Raw genomic sequence first — 17,224 nt, 5'->3', positions numbered from 1 at the left:
GCTGCAAACAACACCGTGCTGGGATCAAAACAAGGGGATGGAGCATTTTTGGTGTCTCTTGGTTTTTTTTTTAATGTCCGAATTGGATTTAAAAGATTATGGCTTCATTGAATTTGTTTGATCATCATTTGTGTTGTCATTGGGACCCCTCTCCGGCTCACTGATGTGAACACACATGGAGCAAATCTTCAAAGTGAAAACATTAGATTATACATGAATGGAAATCTCTAGTAGGAGGAAGCCAGAGGTGTGTGTGTGTGTGCGAAAACAAGACCACCTGTACAAAATAGAGCGATCTGATACCACATACATGCATGTAAAGCCTGCAGGGTTCATTTTCTGTTCACATTGTGCCGGAGAGGTGTTTATTCACATCTTTGGTCAATGTGGTGTGTTGTTGTTGTACTAGATTGCATTATACTGTACAGATGTTCCTGTTATTGTGTCCATCCGCTGAAAATCTAAGAGTCACTCAGGTCACAACAGACCCTCTCACCCCCCTCTCCCCCAGTTGGAGAGTCTTACAAGGGATTGGCTTTGCAGAACATGTCCCTGCCAACTGGCTAGAGCTACCTAAAAGTGTACTGTATCTTGATACACACATACACACTGAAACACACTTAACACAGACACACACACGCACAAGTGATTATTTATTTGTGTGCATGGGAGGGGGGGGAGTTGTTTTGAGAGGGCCAGACAGATATAAAATAAAGGAGCGAGTAAATTTGCTCATATGGTTGAGTTAAGTCCCCAAACGTTCAGACTGGCATACAGGAGGCTGAGGAGGACTGAGTTCAATTCAGTTCAGTTCAGTTCAAAGGCAGCAGCCATCTGCACAAGTAGTACCGTGGCAGGCTGTGGGTTGTGTATGCAACGCTCCCTATCGGCAAGGGAAAGCAACCCAAAAAAAGCTGTCCAGTACTGTAATGCACAAAAGCGCTGTTGGTCAAAAATAAATGATGCAGAGCGGTTTCTAGCACGTTTCTGGTGCTCCTTTTACGCACGGCTGCAGATCTGGCAGGACAAAAGGGGGAGTGCGCACAGATGACAACTGCTAAGTGTCAACCATATCTGTGCAGGCAGGGACCTACCCAAGTGTGTGTGTGCACCCTCCTCTGCGCACTCAGACAGAGAAGCATCATCACCATCTCGCCCGTGCCTTTTAATTACAAACCCCAAGATTTCGCTCAAGTGTCTGCGCTTGGGAGGAACGCGTGTAGTGTGCGTAACGCCACGAGAGCGCACCGCCGCTGCGCAAATAAACCCCCCAAGCCAGGACATGTTCGCTCAAGAGGGGGAAACCCTGGATGTCTCTCTGCGCTGTCTCGTAACTCCGGTAGCCAATCCAAAGGTGTCGAATCGGGTAGCGGTGCGGGGGGGAGACATCAGGCTTGCGGCTGGAGCTGCGAGCTCCTTTGAGCGCATCCACACGCAACGATTCTCTCTCTCTCTCTCTCTCTCTCTCTCTCTCTCTCTCTCTCTCTCTCTCTCTCTCTCTCTCTCTCTCTCTCTCTCTCTCTCTCTCTCTCTCGCGCCCGACGTGACGTGCTCGCTCACAAAGTTTTGGCCATTACATCATAGTTTTAAAATAGCCAAGTCGGCGCGGAGAAATTACATTTTACGCACAGTGACATCAGCTGCCGGTCAAGTGATGCAGTTGCCTACATCTGCCGCCCGTGCTCTTCTCACTTTGATTTTGCTATCACAATATCCCACACACACGGAGAAAACACGGGGGGTGGGGGGGGTTGATTTGTAGAATAAAAAAATCACACCGCAGCGACTGTTCCTCCGCAAGGTGCCAAACTCAAATATGACCAATATCTTCAGTGACCTTACTCATGCACTACCTAAAATATCCGCTGTACTTTTAAGGCATTACATCACTGTCTAGTCTGATAGATGAACTCGTTTTCAACTCGCTGAAACTGCATGTTGCTTTGTTTCATGCACTACATGACAGCGGGGTAAAATGCTGCACATTTGCAAGGCTCACTTCTCAGATTGAACTCGCCAGTTTCTTTTTTTTTGGGGGATTAACACGTAAAGAGTTGACAACAGGATGGAGGATGCGTAATGAGCGTCCTACCTGCAATCACTGTGGGTGATCGTTGACCTCCCTCCGGTTTGATCCACATCTCCAGGGTGAAATTTCCTCTGGGTATCTCCACGCCGGGCTTCAGCCGCAGCTGGTCGCCCCTGCCGATGAAATACACAGCTTTCCCCCGGTCCGGAGAGTTCTCCTCCGCCTGCTGCGAGGAGCGCCGGCGCTGGCGGAGCACCCGTCGCTCCAAGCCGGGCAAGGAGCGTTTGCCCCGGGGAAGACGCGTGGCACAAGCCCCCGGCGCGGTGGCTCTCGCCTCCCTAATGCGCACCAACTCCCTCTTGGATCTCCCCTTTCCCCGGGCTGTCCCGCACTCTGATCCAAAACACAAGAGGAGAATCACCAGGCAAGACACCCAGGGAGATGTCCAAAGTTTCATTTTTCGGGAGAGGAAATGGCAAAAAAATATTTAAAAATAAGAGAAGAGAAAAAAAAAAGAAACAACGGAATAACTAGAAAAAATATACGTCCACAAATCTTCTCCTCTTTGGAATCCTCTCGAGTTTTTTTCCTTCTCTCTGTTCTTTTAAAAAAAAAAACAGCGGTACAATGTCAAAGCGTAGAAACTAAAATAAACACATAAAGCTATGCTCAGCCACGACCCCCTCTCTTAAGCAAAACTAGTCTTGAGACATTCAGGGGGCACGGGAATATTTGATTCATGTATGATTCCACGGTGCCTTTTCAATGGGTCCCATTTAGCCAAATGGATGACTAATACGTGATCAATCAAGAGGGGGGTCCGGCCGATGCCCCCCTCATCCCCTCTGGACGGTAGGAGTTACTCGCAGCAATCCACAGTTGTCCGCCAGGCTCTTGTCACACCTTTTTGTTGTTTCCTTATCCTACGCGTAAAACAGCATAAGAGATGGCACATATTAAATTCCAGAGAAAAGTGGCAACAAACCCACCTCTCATATTTATTAAAAAGAAAAAAAAAAAAGGAAGCAAGGGGTAAATTGTGATAAAAAAAATAAAAATAAAAAAAAAGAGAGAAATTGAAAAATCCAAACTTCCCCCTTTTCTGTGCTGTAAAAGTTTAAAATGCACTATGATAAATGGAAAGGCTGCAGAGAGGCAGAGGCACAGAGAGCTGCAAAAGTCACCGCGGTCCTCATTGATTGCCTGGAGCAGATACACTTGGAGGAGTCGCAGCACGTCGTCCGCTTTAGATGCAGTTTCCCCCCTCTCTAAGTCTTTTTAAGAACAACTCATGTTTCAAATGTTCCAGGGCTGTGTGTGTGTGTGTGAGTGTGAGTGTGTGTGTGTGTTTTTTTTCAAAGTGGGAAGTCACACAGGTAGGCAACTCTCACTGACGGTAAATCTCTCCATGGCACATAGTGATGGGATGGTGTTTACGGAGTTTCGAGGGCGTATATGTATCCCTCTAGCGGCTACAATTTAAACAATCCAACACTTCCCACCGAGAGCTGCAACGCAGGACCATATAACCGAGCAGTGTGAGTGGATGAGAGAATTATTCCACTGCCCGATGTTCTGTTAAAATCCTGCAATAAAAGCTCTCTTTTTTTTAAAGTTTTAGTCATGGACCATGGCTCTAAAATATAAAGAAAATATCACATGAAGGGATCATCTTTTAAATAAATGTGTAAAATGCACACTAGGATATAAACTGTTTTTAAAAAAAGGGGGTCCATCTGAAAGTGTCCCTCGATCACACATCAAAGCTTTTAGACATTTTGCTTTGATTTTAGAAATATTAAAAATTGAATAATGGTGATTAGAATCTATATTTGCAACATTTACAGGTTCACTGACTTTACTCACTGGCTTTTTTTCCACTTTCACAAAGTATGATGTTTTTTATATATAAATATATATAAATAAAGGTATAGACCCAACTATTCCTGTCAAAGTCATGTTTCCCATTAAATTCTTTTCAAAATAAAGTGAGCTTCAGATCAGATGGCACAATGTCAAAGCCACAGCTGTTCCTGTCCCTTCTTTAACTTCATTTGAATTATACATCCTCTCTTTCTTTCAGTTTAAAAGCAGAAGTAAAAATCTGTTATTTTTAACCACAAAATGACAATAAGTGCACCACTATTCTCTACTGGTGCATATTAAGTCAAACCTGGCCAACTCGGTTAACTTGTTTCCAAGTTGATCCCATTTCACTGTTACTGCAGCAGAAATCCTGCCAGAGGAATTTTGAAAAAGAGGATTTGTACATTTCAGGTTGACTCACACGCCCTCTTGTTTACTGACACGTCACTTTAGATGGATGTGAATTTCAAAACCGCGCTCTCGACTGTGAGGTTTGTCATCCTTCGAGAACTAGTGACAAAAGCCTTCGCCACGGCTGCCGAGTAAAAAAAACGAAAACAATCCTCGGGTTAATGTTCATGTTGCTCGGAGAACATTATTTTGACACAGAGAAGAAAGCGGCTTCAGCTTTTTTAACAGCTTTTTTTCGGAGAGACAGTCAGCTGGAATGCCGCGCGGGGCTTCCTCCGTGGTTGTTTGTCGTAAAATGTGTGTTTAGGCAGCCAAAACTTTCCACCTACCATAAAGGGCAGAGAGAACAAACATTCAATATTTGCTTTCTTCTTCATATGCTGTTGCGACTTCGGGCCACATACTTGCTTTTGTGTTGTCGGGTAAGGGAAATGACTTGTCGGAGGGTGTTTGACCTTTAAATCTTGTCAGAAGTGACAGTGGGTAAGTTTGTGGGATCAAACCCCCTCGCTCCTTTAAGACATTTACCTCTGGAGGAGTTTTTGTTTGTGTGCTGGTCTCAAAGACCCCTAAATCCCACATTGTGCTAAAATGCATCCTGTTCTTAACTGACCCATATATTATGTTCACTCAATGCAATTTTGCAATGTTCTGCAGGATTTTTCATAAATAGTAGCTGATATCAGAAGCTGACACTGAGGGAAAATGGAAATGCAACCCCATCATGGTGTCAAAGTATCATGACAGAAGGTGAAAGACTTCTCCAGCGCTGTAATTACATTCTTCACTTCTTCACCTAGGATCCGACTGTCACTCTCGCTCTCTGTTAAGGAGCACGAGTGCTGAAGATAGAATAGATGACATAATGTCTTACAGTTTGCATCCCTCCAGGTTGGTACACTGTGTACAGACTGGAAGGACAAAAAAAAGAAAACACCCTTTGAAAAATGCTCACGTAAGGTAATTCTCCATCCCTCTGTTATGCAAGGAGATTGAGTTGAATTGTTTTAGTCCAGTCTTGGCACCCACCGTCCAAGCCTTCGGGACACGGACCAATCAACATGCGCAAAGTTCAAATGGCGAGCGTCGCAATATCTCTCCCGCTTTTCAAAAACAGGCTGATTCCCCAGTTATTCCTGGATTTAATGGTCCAGGAAGACAACATCCCATCTTAACCCAGTGATCTGTGATGGTTCATGTCACAGAGCCCCCGTGCTCTCCTGCAAATCCCACAGCAAATCTGAGTCAGGCCATAAAGTCGAACCCACCGCATCGCTTTTTACAAGGGCACGATGACACGACCAGCCAGGGGCCAACAAACACAAACCTCTGCGCGTCGTGTCAAATCGGGGGGAGGGACTGCTGTGCATATAAAAACAGGCGCAGGAGAGATCGACTGAGATAATTATCATATAAAATAATGTTTTAATCAAGCTCACATTACTGGAAGCTCACATCTGACCCTTTTTTTGCTGAACTTATAGTTTCGTTGCCGACGTCCAATCCGAGCATCTATCATTACATGTCGAATGAAATCCACCGAACTGAACTGCAGTTGAGTAGAAGATAAAGAGTCGCAACAGGAAAAGTGACACTGTGAGGATTATCCACATTCGGTATCTGGATGCATTCAAATATTTTTGGCTTTTTTATTTTTTCACCCCCCTCTTGCCACTCACTTTTGCACCAGGGAGATTACATGTGGGCCTAAAGGGAACAGCTTGGTGAGAGGGGCAGTAACATGTGAGCACGGGGCAAAGACACAGAGATCAGCGAATTCAAATGTAATACAACAGAGCAAGAATAGTCTATTTGGATCAATTAAAGAAAAGACGCCATATAGAAAAACAAGCATCACCCAACTTCAGCTCTGGTTTCAATGTCCTTCCACAGCGACGCAGCCATTGCTGTCACTTGTGTTTAGAGAAAAGTGGTTGCAGTGTCGCACAATAATCCCAATACGTCATCCGAGTGACTGTGGAGCAGTGCGAGTCAAATAGGAAAAAAACATTGTCCCCATAATCCATTAATGCACCAGATTAATCTGTGACTGTGGCTGTTCTAAAGTGAAACCTAAATGCGTTTTACTTTATTTATTTTTTTCTTGTTCTGTGGTTGATCTGGAGAGTAAAGTGATACCAGCAAGAGTGTCAACAAATGCTAACACATTTATTACAAATTAAGATTAGTTTTATAGTAAATTTCTCAAGGGTCCAGAGATGTGAGGGGAGAATAGAAAAGTGGTTTTGCAAAGCCGCAGTGACAATGGGATTCTATAATAGTGGGCAGGACCATGTCTTTTCTAAATATAATGCCGTTACAGAATACCCATTAAAGCCCTTAAGAGTATAATCCTGCGCTACCTACAAACTCATGCTACGTTGAATTTCCAGCGATTCTGTGAAAAGTGGCGTGCGGGGTCGTTTCTGATTAAAAAGAGAAAGACAGCCCTTCCCTGTAGGAGATGTGCGAGCTGAGATAGAGGTGTTGTTTGCTACTTTTAAACAGAATACCGCAAAGATTACAGAAAATGTATACATTCCCTTAAATCGGGTTTAATCTTTTTCTAATGCTTATGACAGCTGTCATTTATATGCGCTTAGCATGGAAGGGCAGCAGTTCAGCTCGACAGTGGCATACTATATATGGACTCTGAAAAAAGAGACGGCTATTGTGTTGTGGTTTGAAGATCAAAACACAATCTCCCTGCAGAACAGTCGATGAATGAATGAAAGTAAAGCGACTTCCTGTTGTGACAATGACACTTTGTTGAGGAAAAAGTGAAATGTCAATTATTCAATTTAATTCCATGCAGATTCAAGTCTAGATTCAGTTTTTTATTTGCATTAATTCACGTCAGGAAATTGAATTATTTTACCTCAGATAGAAGATCATCCTGGATCACCTCGAACAGGAAGTAGTAAAAAAGAGACTAAAGCCCGTGGTTGTGTCCCAGTTTGTAATTTATTTGTCTCTCCTACGTGCATTGTACCACTGTGCTATGATGTATTACACTGTACTCATATATATATATATATATATATTTATTTATATATGTCCCCATGATCCACCTCAACCCTGCAGTCTGCCCCTTTATCTTCCCTTATCCAAGTGCTACATCATTCATTAGTCATAGCTTCCAGCTGTAGAGCAACAGAAAGTGAGAGGAGGCAGGATGTGACTTATTTTTATCTGTCTCCAGTTTTTCTTTTGTCCCTCGACTACATCTGTCTACTTATCCGCACTTTTACCATTAGATATTTTATGTCAAATCTCAACCCTCAGTTTCTCACTGAACAACGTGCACGAAATATAATTCATCGGCATTTGTTCGCGTCGTATGTTGATTTTATTGATTTTATTGCCTAATGTCATTGTCTTTGCATGTGCATATGCAAATGAATGTTGATGGGTGTGATCTTAATGCCTGATAATATCTTAAAGCTGTTCACGTTTGCCTCCACGCTGTTTTCACATCGAATGAGAGACGTACTATGAAGTGCAACATAGAGAAAACTTTTTCCTTTATCCAACTTGTACAATGAAAACTAAACAAGGAAACCAAGAGACAGAAACAGAGGCAGTTCACCTTCTAAGTAAAAGTTTCGGGTTTTGATTTAATGAGAGCTAAAATAGTTAAATAAACAATAGCCTCAATAATGAATTTAATAACTGATTTGCAGTAATATTACTGATTCTTTTCCCACAACTTATTGTGAGTAAAGTGACAATGGGCACGAGTTAGTTTGGTGTTCTCTAAATTGACTGATGCACCCACGGCGGCTCACAAGAAGAAACTTTTACTTGGAAGGCGAGCTGTCTGTTTCCCTTTCTTGATTTCCTTGTTCCATTTTTTATTTTACAAGTTGGACCAAACGAAAACGAAATGAGGCAATATCCCCTAAAGTGACATTTTTCAACATACAACATGAACAAATTCAAATAAATTACACTTCATGCACAGATCCAAAGAGCAAACCTTATCAATACTGCTTGATAGCTTCAAGTGATGACACAATACTTCACTGTTATAAAAATGCCAAACTGTAGTTAATGTTGGTATCCTGTTGTGTAAAAGATATATTTTCTCCAGGGATATGCTTGAATGGTTGTTTGCTTAATCACACAGCATCTCATTCTCTTATATAACAACTGATGGCGACCGACCAAGGTGACACACGGTATCATCTTATCCATACTTTCCTGTCAGAGATAACTTGTGGTGTGTTTTCTCCATCGACTCAGCACAGCTCAGATAAAAGAACACAGATGCATCTGAAAAGAAAGCGCACCTCTCAAACATTTCCCAGCTTCTCCAGAATTTTTTTTACTAACATTGCCTAAATATTTGCTCTCCGACCAAAAACCATAAAAACAAAAATTTTCTTTGTCTCTTCCTTTCTCTTATTCAAATGGTTGGCTGGCAACCACCACCACCACCATCTGCTACGCCATGTGGTTGAATGGCTGGATTGGTTTGACAAACTTGGCTGCCGATGCCACTTTTACTTGACCCTAGCTGTCAAAGCTCAGTTAGCAGCTCACGTATGCTGTGCTGTAATGTAGCTGATCAGACCACGCGGGACTTAGCGACGGTGTGTTTTGCTTTCGCTGTTGTCAGACCTCTGTGGTTTCATGACGCAAATGAAGGCAAAAAGAGAGATGGAGGTGACAGAAAGTTGGTCTCTCGCTGTGGCCGCCGAATGAAATTGTATTGTTTCGGGTTTTTGAGAATCATACATCAGGGTTTCTAAAATGCACAATTTTCCAATGCAATCTTGACTCGAAGACTGGGATTTATCTACACCGGGGAGCCAGAACTCGGAAAAAACAGTTTCTAGGTCTGCACTGACAAATGGTTTCCAGACACGTGATGAGGCAATTCGATGGGATTCACTGAGTAAGCAAGTAAACAAGTGCAATGGCTAATTAATACAGACCAGTCAGAGCAATAATGTTACACAACAGGAAATACTGAGATATGAACATCACACCATTGTCTGCATATGTAAACGTGCGTGAGCAGCGTGTTCGTCATCATCTTCACATCCTGGATTTTAGCCGCTGTTGTGCACTGTGCGGTAAACAATAACCCATTATAGGTCTCCAACGGCAACCAAAGGCTTGCCCTTCGTTTAACTCTGCTGCTTGTGGGGAAGAATTATATGTGCAGGGGTGCAGAGTACGGCACAGTCAGCACACCACTGCTTGCCACCACTACTGCAACTCCGTCTAGACGTTAGAGCACGTCCATATGGAGATGGTTAAAAAGCTCATTAGCCGGCCTACTTGAAATACAGTTGCAGTGACGCTTGTCCATAAAAACACAAAGTAGAGTGGTTTCTGCAGTGGTATTAACCAGGTTGAGGCATCAAGCCCCCAGGACTGACAACAATTTGGCACAAGGCTTCGGTTCACCAAACGATGGCTGAAACTGAACGCTTTCCAAGAAAGGACTAAGGAAAGAAATCATTTCTTGGAAGATTTCTGGAACTTTTTGCTTGAGGTAGTCTGATCCATCTGGGTGAGGAAGAGTGGAAAAATGTTTGGTAAGGTGAATGGGATATGGTCCAGTGGAAGAAAAATGGCTTGTTCTTATTAAAAAACATTTAGGGTGACCAAAAGCTTGCTTTGGGGCAAGGAAAGATTTGAGGGAAAGAGTGCAAAGGCCAAACTTCATGCAACAGCCTTTGCCAGTTTGTCACTACTGAATTATCAGCATTACGTTCACACACTGAACTCGCTGAACTACAACTCTAACCCTCCTTCCTTCACTCGCAAGATGTTCCTCATAAAACAAACTGGATATTTACATTGTAAAATGCACCAATAAAAATAACTATTTAAAATATGTCTGACCCCTTCTGACATTTGCAGAGCTGTGGATCAAATCACCTTCTGTCCTTTCAACACCTACTGTCCAGTAAAGTACGGACCTATAGGCCGGATTAAGGCTAATTAGGGAACCTAACACCATGTGAAAATTGGACTTCATCGTGCAGACAGGAAAGTAACGTTTCCCCTCGGATACGTATGATTTAAACACAGAATTGGGATTTTTACATAACTGTAAGTAAAACATCTCCAAGAACTGGTCCAAGTCTTGATTGAATAACACACAGAACCATTTTGTAGCTGCAACGCTTAAAACATTTTCATCAACAATAGATCAAATGACGACATGCACCCAACTTTGCACTTTGCCCAATCTCACTTTTGTTTATGGCTCAGAGCTTTACTGTTTGGCTTCACTCTTCTCTCTCTCAAACAAACTGTTGCTTTCAGACGATAAATCTCTGCTAAACTTCCTGCACGGATCCTGACCAGCAGAGAACGAGAGGTCGCAAGGTTCGCAACGGGCTTGTGAGCTTCCTGGAGTCTTTATGACGTGAGAGCCTAATATTTTGCTTCAGGAGTTGGTGGAGAGGAAAACGGAGCGAAAAGGAGAGTGAATATTGAGCTTTTATTGAACTTTCGGAAAATCGGTGTTCCAAGTGAATGCTAACCTGTTCTGCTCAGTGTGTAAATAACCAAACAAATTCACCAGATCAACTTTATCAACAATAGCTTGTGAGGCTGCCCCCAAGTGGTCAAAAAAATGAAAGAATGTAGATTTAACTAAATGTATTAAATAGAATTCACTCAAAACAGGAAACAGAGCAATGTTTTGTCCTGGAATTAAAATATAAATTAATAATGATTTCAAGTTTTTGCAAGTTTGATGTAAAATGAATCTCACAGTCCAGAATAGTTGATCAAATGAGTGTTTGCACTTGCAGACTTACGGCATGAGTCTGCCGATCTCAAGTGGCTGCTCACAAAGTCAACATTCGCTCAAGAAACCATTGTGAGCACCTCAAAGCTTCACACCTATTAAACTTCAGCCTCTATTAACACAAACGAGGCCTCATTTCTCAATATCTTGGAGTGGGCATGTTTCATTGGCAGGAAAATATTTACACTGATCTGAACAATAAAAGGAAAACGATGTGCCCGAAGCTCATAAAGCATCAGATTCATAAATGGGCACCAGTGTCACGACTCTGCTCTGCATGTGTGAGTCTGTGTGGCTGTGTCTGAATGGGTTGTGTATGGTTGTTAGCAGCAAGTCACACAGAGAAGATGGGAGGTGTGTGGATGCATACATGTAAATCAATGGGTGTGTGTGTGTGTGTGTGTGTGTTAAACATGACTAACATCCAGTGACCCTGAAGAGCAAATCACAACAACAAATAAGACAACACAATAACAAATTCCCAAAAACATATCGACAAATCACAAAACACAACAAATCACAAAAGAAAACAATATATTACAAAGCACAACAACTTATCACAAAACACAACAACAAATAACAAAAGCACAACAACAATTCACAAAAGAAAATAATATATTACAAAAGCACAACAACAAATCACAAAAGACAACAATATATTACAAAAACACAAGAAGAAATCGAATTTTGCCGTCATGTTTTTGTGATTTTGCGTCGTGTTAAGTGCTTTGTTGTTGTGTTTTGCGCTTCAGTTCCACTGTGCTAACTAGAGCTTCACATGCAGTGTTTCTGCTGTCCTGACATGACCCCCTTGTTCTTTCCATGCATCAACCATAGTTGCGTGGTGCAGTCATGTAGTGTGTTGTGCATTAGAACCAAGGCACAAATGTGTCACAGCGGAGGTGAAGCCCTCAGCCCACTAAAACCAGAAAATGTAAGGAATGTCTAGAAAAGTAAACAACATAAACATAATGCAGTAAAAAAACATAAATACCTTATGTTCCCCGGGCATCGTGGATATAGTCAAAGTGCTTTATTGGGTACGTGAGCAACGCTGTGGGTTTTTTTAGTCGGCACATTGTGTGTTTGCGCAAGACGTGATGTATATTTCAGTCTGGCTGGAAAAAGGAAAAGTAGTTAGTGCAACGCTGAAGTCAGTAAGCAGAAAAACACATGCTGCAGCAGAAGTAAACAATGCACAACACTACGTCGAGATGAGCAAACAATGGGCACGTGCTGATTCGCTGTCAACAATGCAATGCGGCACCTTAATGTGTCTAGGCCAAACAATGCGAAAGCCGATTATGCAAATTGGGGTTATCGAGGGCACTGCAATGTAACAATGGCACCAAGTTGATTGAGCTGGGCCGCTGTGTATGTGTGTGTCTGTGTGTGTGTGTACCCATCCCCTTGGGTTCCCCCACCCACCCACCCCACAGATGCCCTTCCCAAAACCCCCTATCCCACGGTCTCTGTTCTGAGGCCTCATTATAGGGGCTGCTGTCAATCAGGAGGTCAAGGGTCACGGCAGAGGATCAGTTTGATCAATACCCCCCGGCCTGATCAATCAACTTGTCTCTGCGCTTCCACCAATAAGGTTCCGGCTTCCATCAAAGCGACGCAGTGAGAGGAGAAAGAGTGGCAGAAAGAATTAGGAGCAAGAGGAGAAAAGGGAACGTAAACAAGTCCGTCTCGCTGCACAGAACCCAGAAGCGGCGTTTTTTCCCCTCGGTTTAGAATGACATTGTCAAGGACTAGGACATCGATGAGTGATGTGCGTCATCATGATGCACCTGTAATGCCCTTGGGTCCTTCTGTGTTTGCTCCAGATCTGAGACACCTTGTGGGAGATTTAGATCTCCGGCTGCATCGTGATCGCTTCCTTGCGGCAATAACACGCACTCACATACGCACTCTGCCACATCACTCTTCTTTAGTGGTAGCAGTAATTTCAATAAAGGTTCATATTTGTGAGAGTACACATCCATCCCGAATCACTGGAGCGGAGCAACTCTGCCTTGAGAGGGAACAATTAAGCTTTACAATCACAAAAAAAGCGTACTTTCATTTAATTATAAATCATCTCATTTCATATATCCAAATTACAAGACACAAGCAACCTCCGCTCATTTCCTTTTAGCAATTGCAGTGTTAAGAAAATTGAAATGATCCATTAGCTTTGATTATCAAACAGGCTTAATAAATGGGTCATTTTTCAGTATCCTCTCAAATTAAAATTGCCCAGTGTGTATTTTCAATTGAGTGTCTGCTGCTGTGCCAAGGAATTATTCTCCCCGAGGACTAATTCCAGCCTGCAAGTAGTTACAAATCATGGAAATGAGATAATGGAATACAGAATAGAAAGGCACTCGATGCTAAATCATTAAAAGTATACTTTCTTTACCTCAGCTCCAGAGCGACGCCACACATGACATTGTTGGCCGAGAGCCAGGCGTAAAGCGCAAAGCTGGCCCAGGGACCGTTCGGTGGTATTAGATAATTCTTTTTAAAACTCAGGGCCGTATCCCAACAACAGAGTCATGACACGCAGCAATAAAACAGATTAAAAAAAGTTAGTAATACAATTTGAATGCTCTAAAAATCAGCCTGAACAATATAATTAAGTGATGACACTTGGAGCTGCCAGGAGCCGGCTGGCTCGCTCACCCCACTCACTCACTCAGAGAAGAAGTGAAATAAGCTTTCAATGAGATTCGGCACTTTTCTGGTCTCATTGAAACACTTTACAGTAGAAGCCACATTCATTCATATACTATATGCTGCACTTTGTTCTATTACACACTGATCAGCCGCATCTTGCCCAAGGACACTGCGGACTGGAGGAGCCAGGATTCTAACCACCGACCCTCTGGTTTGTGGACGACCCGCTCTGACTTCTGAGTCACAGCAGTCCTCAGCTGAGACGTCATTGAAAATCTTGAAGATCTGACATGAGCCGCAAATACCACCAGATGAAATGCTTGTTTAAATTTGTTCCTGATTCACTCACTTTTCAGGAATCGTATTAGTGAAATTACAAAGAGGGCGGCACAGTGGTGCAGTGTTGACTCACAGCAAAACTGTTCCTGGTTTGAATCCCTGTCTGGCTGGAGTCTTTTCTGTGTGAAGGTTTCCTTGTGACTGTGGGACAACTGGGTCTGGACATTATCCAGACTTTGCCTTTCACCTATGAAAAAGATAAGCAGGAGATTGTCCCGCTCAGACGTGTTCACAACAACAGGAGCATGCGCGGAGCATTCAGGTTGAGGGGGGGCGTCTGGGTGCAGGAGGCAGGACGTGACGTATAGATTCCACTGCGGAGTTCAATGCATGTCTGAAAGTAGTTATATGTATAATACACACATTCACATTCTTGGCAGGAGCTTGGTGAGAAGCTGGAGAACACTGTCACAGTTTAGCACAGACACTGGAAGCAGGTCAGAGGCAGAGTCTGACCTCTGGACAGCAGCACCTCTATAGGGGTGTTCTCGGCCAGTCCAGAGAAAATGTACTTACCAAAAGAAATGCCTTCCTTTAAAAACCTTTTCCAGTTTGGAAATGAGAATCCAGTATCGCACTGAAAAAGGGAAGAGAAGGAAGAACCGATCTATATCAACGTAACAAGCCTGTGATGCACGTTTTAGCGTATGTGAGCTACAACGCAGCCAACCGCTCATTTGCAGGGCGAGAGGTTTGAAAGGTGCAGAGGACGTGAGGCTGAAGACTGAACACTACAGCGAAGGGACAGAACCGAGGGGGAACAGAAGGAACTGATCGTGCGAAGGAGCCAAGACAGAGGAGTTGATCATTTTCAACTTCTGACATGTTGAATCATTTCCCGGCCAAATAACACTCTTTTATTGGTGTGTGCAATGTTACTTGTCAAGCCTCGAGTTCCCGTGGTGAAAATTAATTGTGGAAACGAGAAATTATGTCGAAAGAGAAACAAAAAAAACTTAACAAAAGGCAGAGTCATGTCGGGAACACAAGCGCTGATTTACCCTGGCAGTGATGACGGTGGTATAAAGACCAGCATCAGCAATCCTGAATACAGCAGTTTAACAAAAGGCCAATGAAATCTTTTTTACTCAGAACAAATAAGGCCTGATTCACTAAAGCCCCCCCACAAAAATACACGGCCCCTAATTGCAACCCTCTGAAATACAGATTAAGATATTCGTCCTTCTCTCGTCATTGTCTTGAGCTGAAAGTCTGCTCCCCCGGATCATGGCAACGATTAATAAATAATAACGGTGAGATCAGGGGGACATCGGCGAAGGAGCTATTTATATCCGCAGAGCAAATTTAACCTTGACCTCCTTTCCACAGTGACCGCGTTCGCCTCCGTCAAGCCAAGAGTCAAACGTTATATTTTCACACCTCGGCGTCATCTCATAACTCTGACTCAGATATGAAATATTCAAATGCTGCTCTGGCCTGCTGGAATGGGCAGTGAAATTCCTCATCAGGAGCTTCACAGGCTGTGTGTCTCTTTGTTTTAGAGGGATGGGGGGGGGATGTTGCCTCTACCTGTGGGATGGCACACATTTGGGGGTAAAAAGAAAGAATCAAACACCTGGATGTTCATGATTTGTGCCAGTGAAGCCCTCACGGTGTCTTATGAGACTTTACTCAGAGCCCTGCAAGTCTTGAGGTGTGCATGAGAAGCCACAAACTCAATATTTTCGGGGCCTGCTGGTGGGAACGACTTTAATCTGAGTAGGTGTGTGTGTGTGTGCGTGTGCGTGTGTGTGTGTGTGTGTGTGTCTGTGTCTGTGCAGGTGTGCAGTGGGAGCCAAGGCAGGCAGGCGAACAGACAGGCGCACCGGGTGCCTGTGAGGTCAGGGGCTAGGTGGAGTGTTAGCGGGAACGACACCTGACAGCAGCTGGGTGGATGCGCCCTGGCAGTTCTGTACATTCATGTCACTACTGATAAAAGTCAGCACCTGCTGAGCGGGAGAAACCACAGCGCCGGTGCCACCGGGTCCTCCATACAGGACAAAGAGAGGAGGAGGAGGAGCACTTCCTTCCGCCTGTCCTTCCCTGTCCCTCCAACGCTCAGTGAGCAGACACGCCGGGACAGCTGTGATGGCGTATTGGCTGGGCAGGGGTGAAGGTGACAACCTTGTCAATGCCAGAGGTGGGAGCTACACGGCACCGCCTGGTTTGGGCTCGGAAAATCGAAACCTGGATGCCTTTGTTTTTTAGTTGTGTGACAGCCAAGGGCAAAGGGAAGTCCACAGAAGTTTCTCTGTGACTGTAAATGTGGTTGGATGGTTACATGTGTCAAGCAAGGCTACAGAGGTTTTTATTAATGGGCCACTGACATGAAGTCAACATGAACTTTAAGAAATATGAAACTTGTTTAAGTGTCGTCAGGAACAAGTTTGTCATGATTAAACCATTTAATGCAACAAATGGAAATAGAGTTGGGATTTAGAGCTGAACATAAAGCAAGACACTGAGTAACTGGTTAAGACTCTGAAGGTGGAGGGGAAACTGGTCAGCAGCAGTAATCGGTGAGGAGGGCGCCATGATGGGAGGTGAGGATGACACTGAGGGAGCAGTGCTAGAGATGATGTTTCCTGATGTCGGGGGGGTTTCCTCAGGTGTCCTGGATTCCTCTTCCCAAAACCGGCTGATCCTCCAAACAGGATCCGGCAAATCCTCCAAACTGTCTAGAAGTTTGTCATATAACAAACTAATCCCGTATATAAGCAGAAGCCAAAATTAAACTAGAAGCAGTTTTGGGATTATTGGCTGTGATTGAGTCTCAGCTTGTCTGAAACACCCCCTGTTCTCAAAGGTTCCCTCTAACCTGTTCTGACAGTTCAGTGTTTCCACTTATTTCTCAATAACTGTTCAGATCAAACATAAAATAAAAAACAATAAGATCATCTGTGCAAACGTCACATAACCCAGGATCCTTTTGAGTTTCAGTCAAATGTTTTTGAGTTCTGCATTTGTAGTGTTACTGTTACCAGATTTCATTATATTGCACAGGCGATGCCATGAGTGTAGCCACTTTGTCTGTGATACAAAGTCAGACACTGCCACCTAGTGTTCAAACACTGACACACAGAGGGGTTTCCCCCCTTAAAACTCAGCTCCTGCTGCAGTTATCACAGCCTGAACGCAACTTG

General features: G+C 43.6%; 1 protein-coding gene across 1 annotated transcript in view; it reads right to left on the bottom strand.

Annotated features, from left to right (window-relative positions):
* The window catches only part of pappaa (pregnancy-associated plasma protein A, pappalysin 1a), a 92,897-nt gene extending 89,489 nt beyond the window's left edge, over positions 1–3,408 (bottom strand). Inside the window, exon 1 of the mRNA XM_047344455.1 lies at positions 2,093–3,408. Within this exon, the coding sequence (XP_047200411.1) occupies positions 2,093–2,486 (394 nt within the window). The 5' untranslated portion in view covers positions 2,487–3,408. The remainder of the gene's footprint in view (positions 1–2,092) is intronic.
* Positions 3,409–17,224: the final 13,816 nt, after the last annotated feature.

The sequence above is a fragment of the Hippoglossus stenolepis genome, chromosome 18, assembly GCF_022539355.2.
Source record: "Hippoglossus stenolepis isolate QCI-W04-F060 chromosome 18, HSTE1.2, whole genome shotgun sequence".
Classification (NCBI taxonomy): Eukaryota; Metazoa; Chordata; class Actinopteri; order Pleuronectiformes; family Pleuronectidae; genus Hippoglossus; species Hippoglossus stenolepis.
Note: the sequence above shows the minus strand (reverse complement) of the source record. Positions and strands in the feature narration are given on the sequence as shown.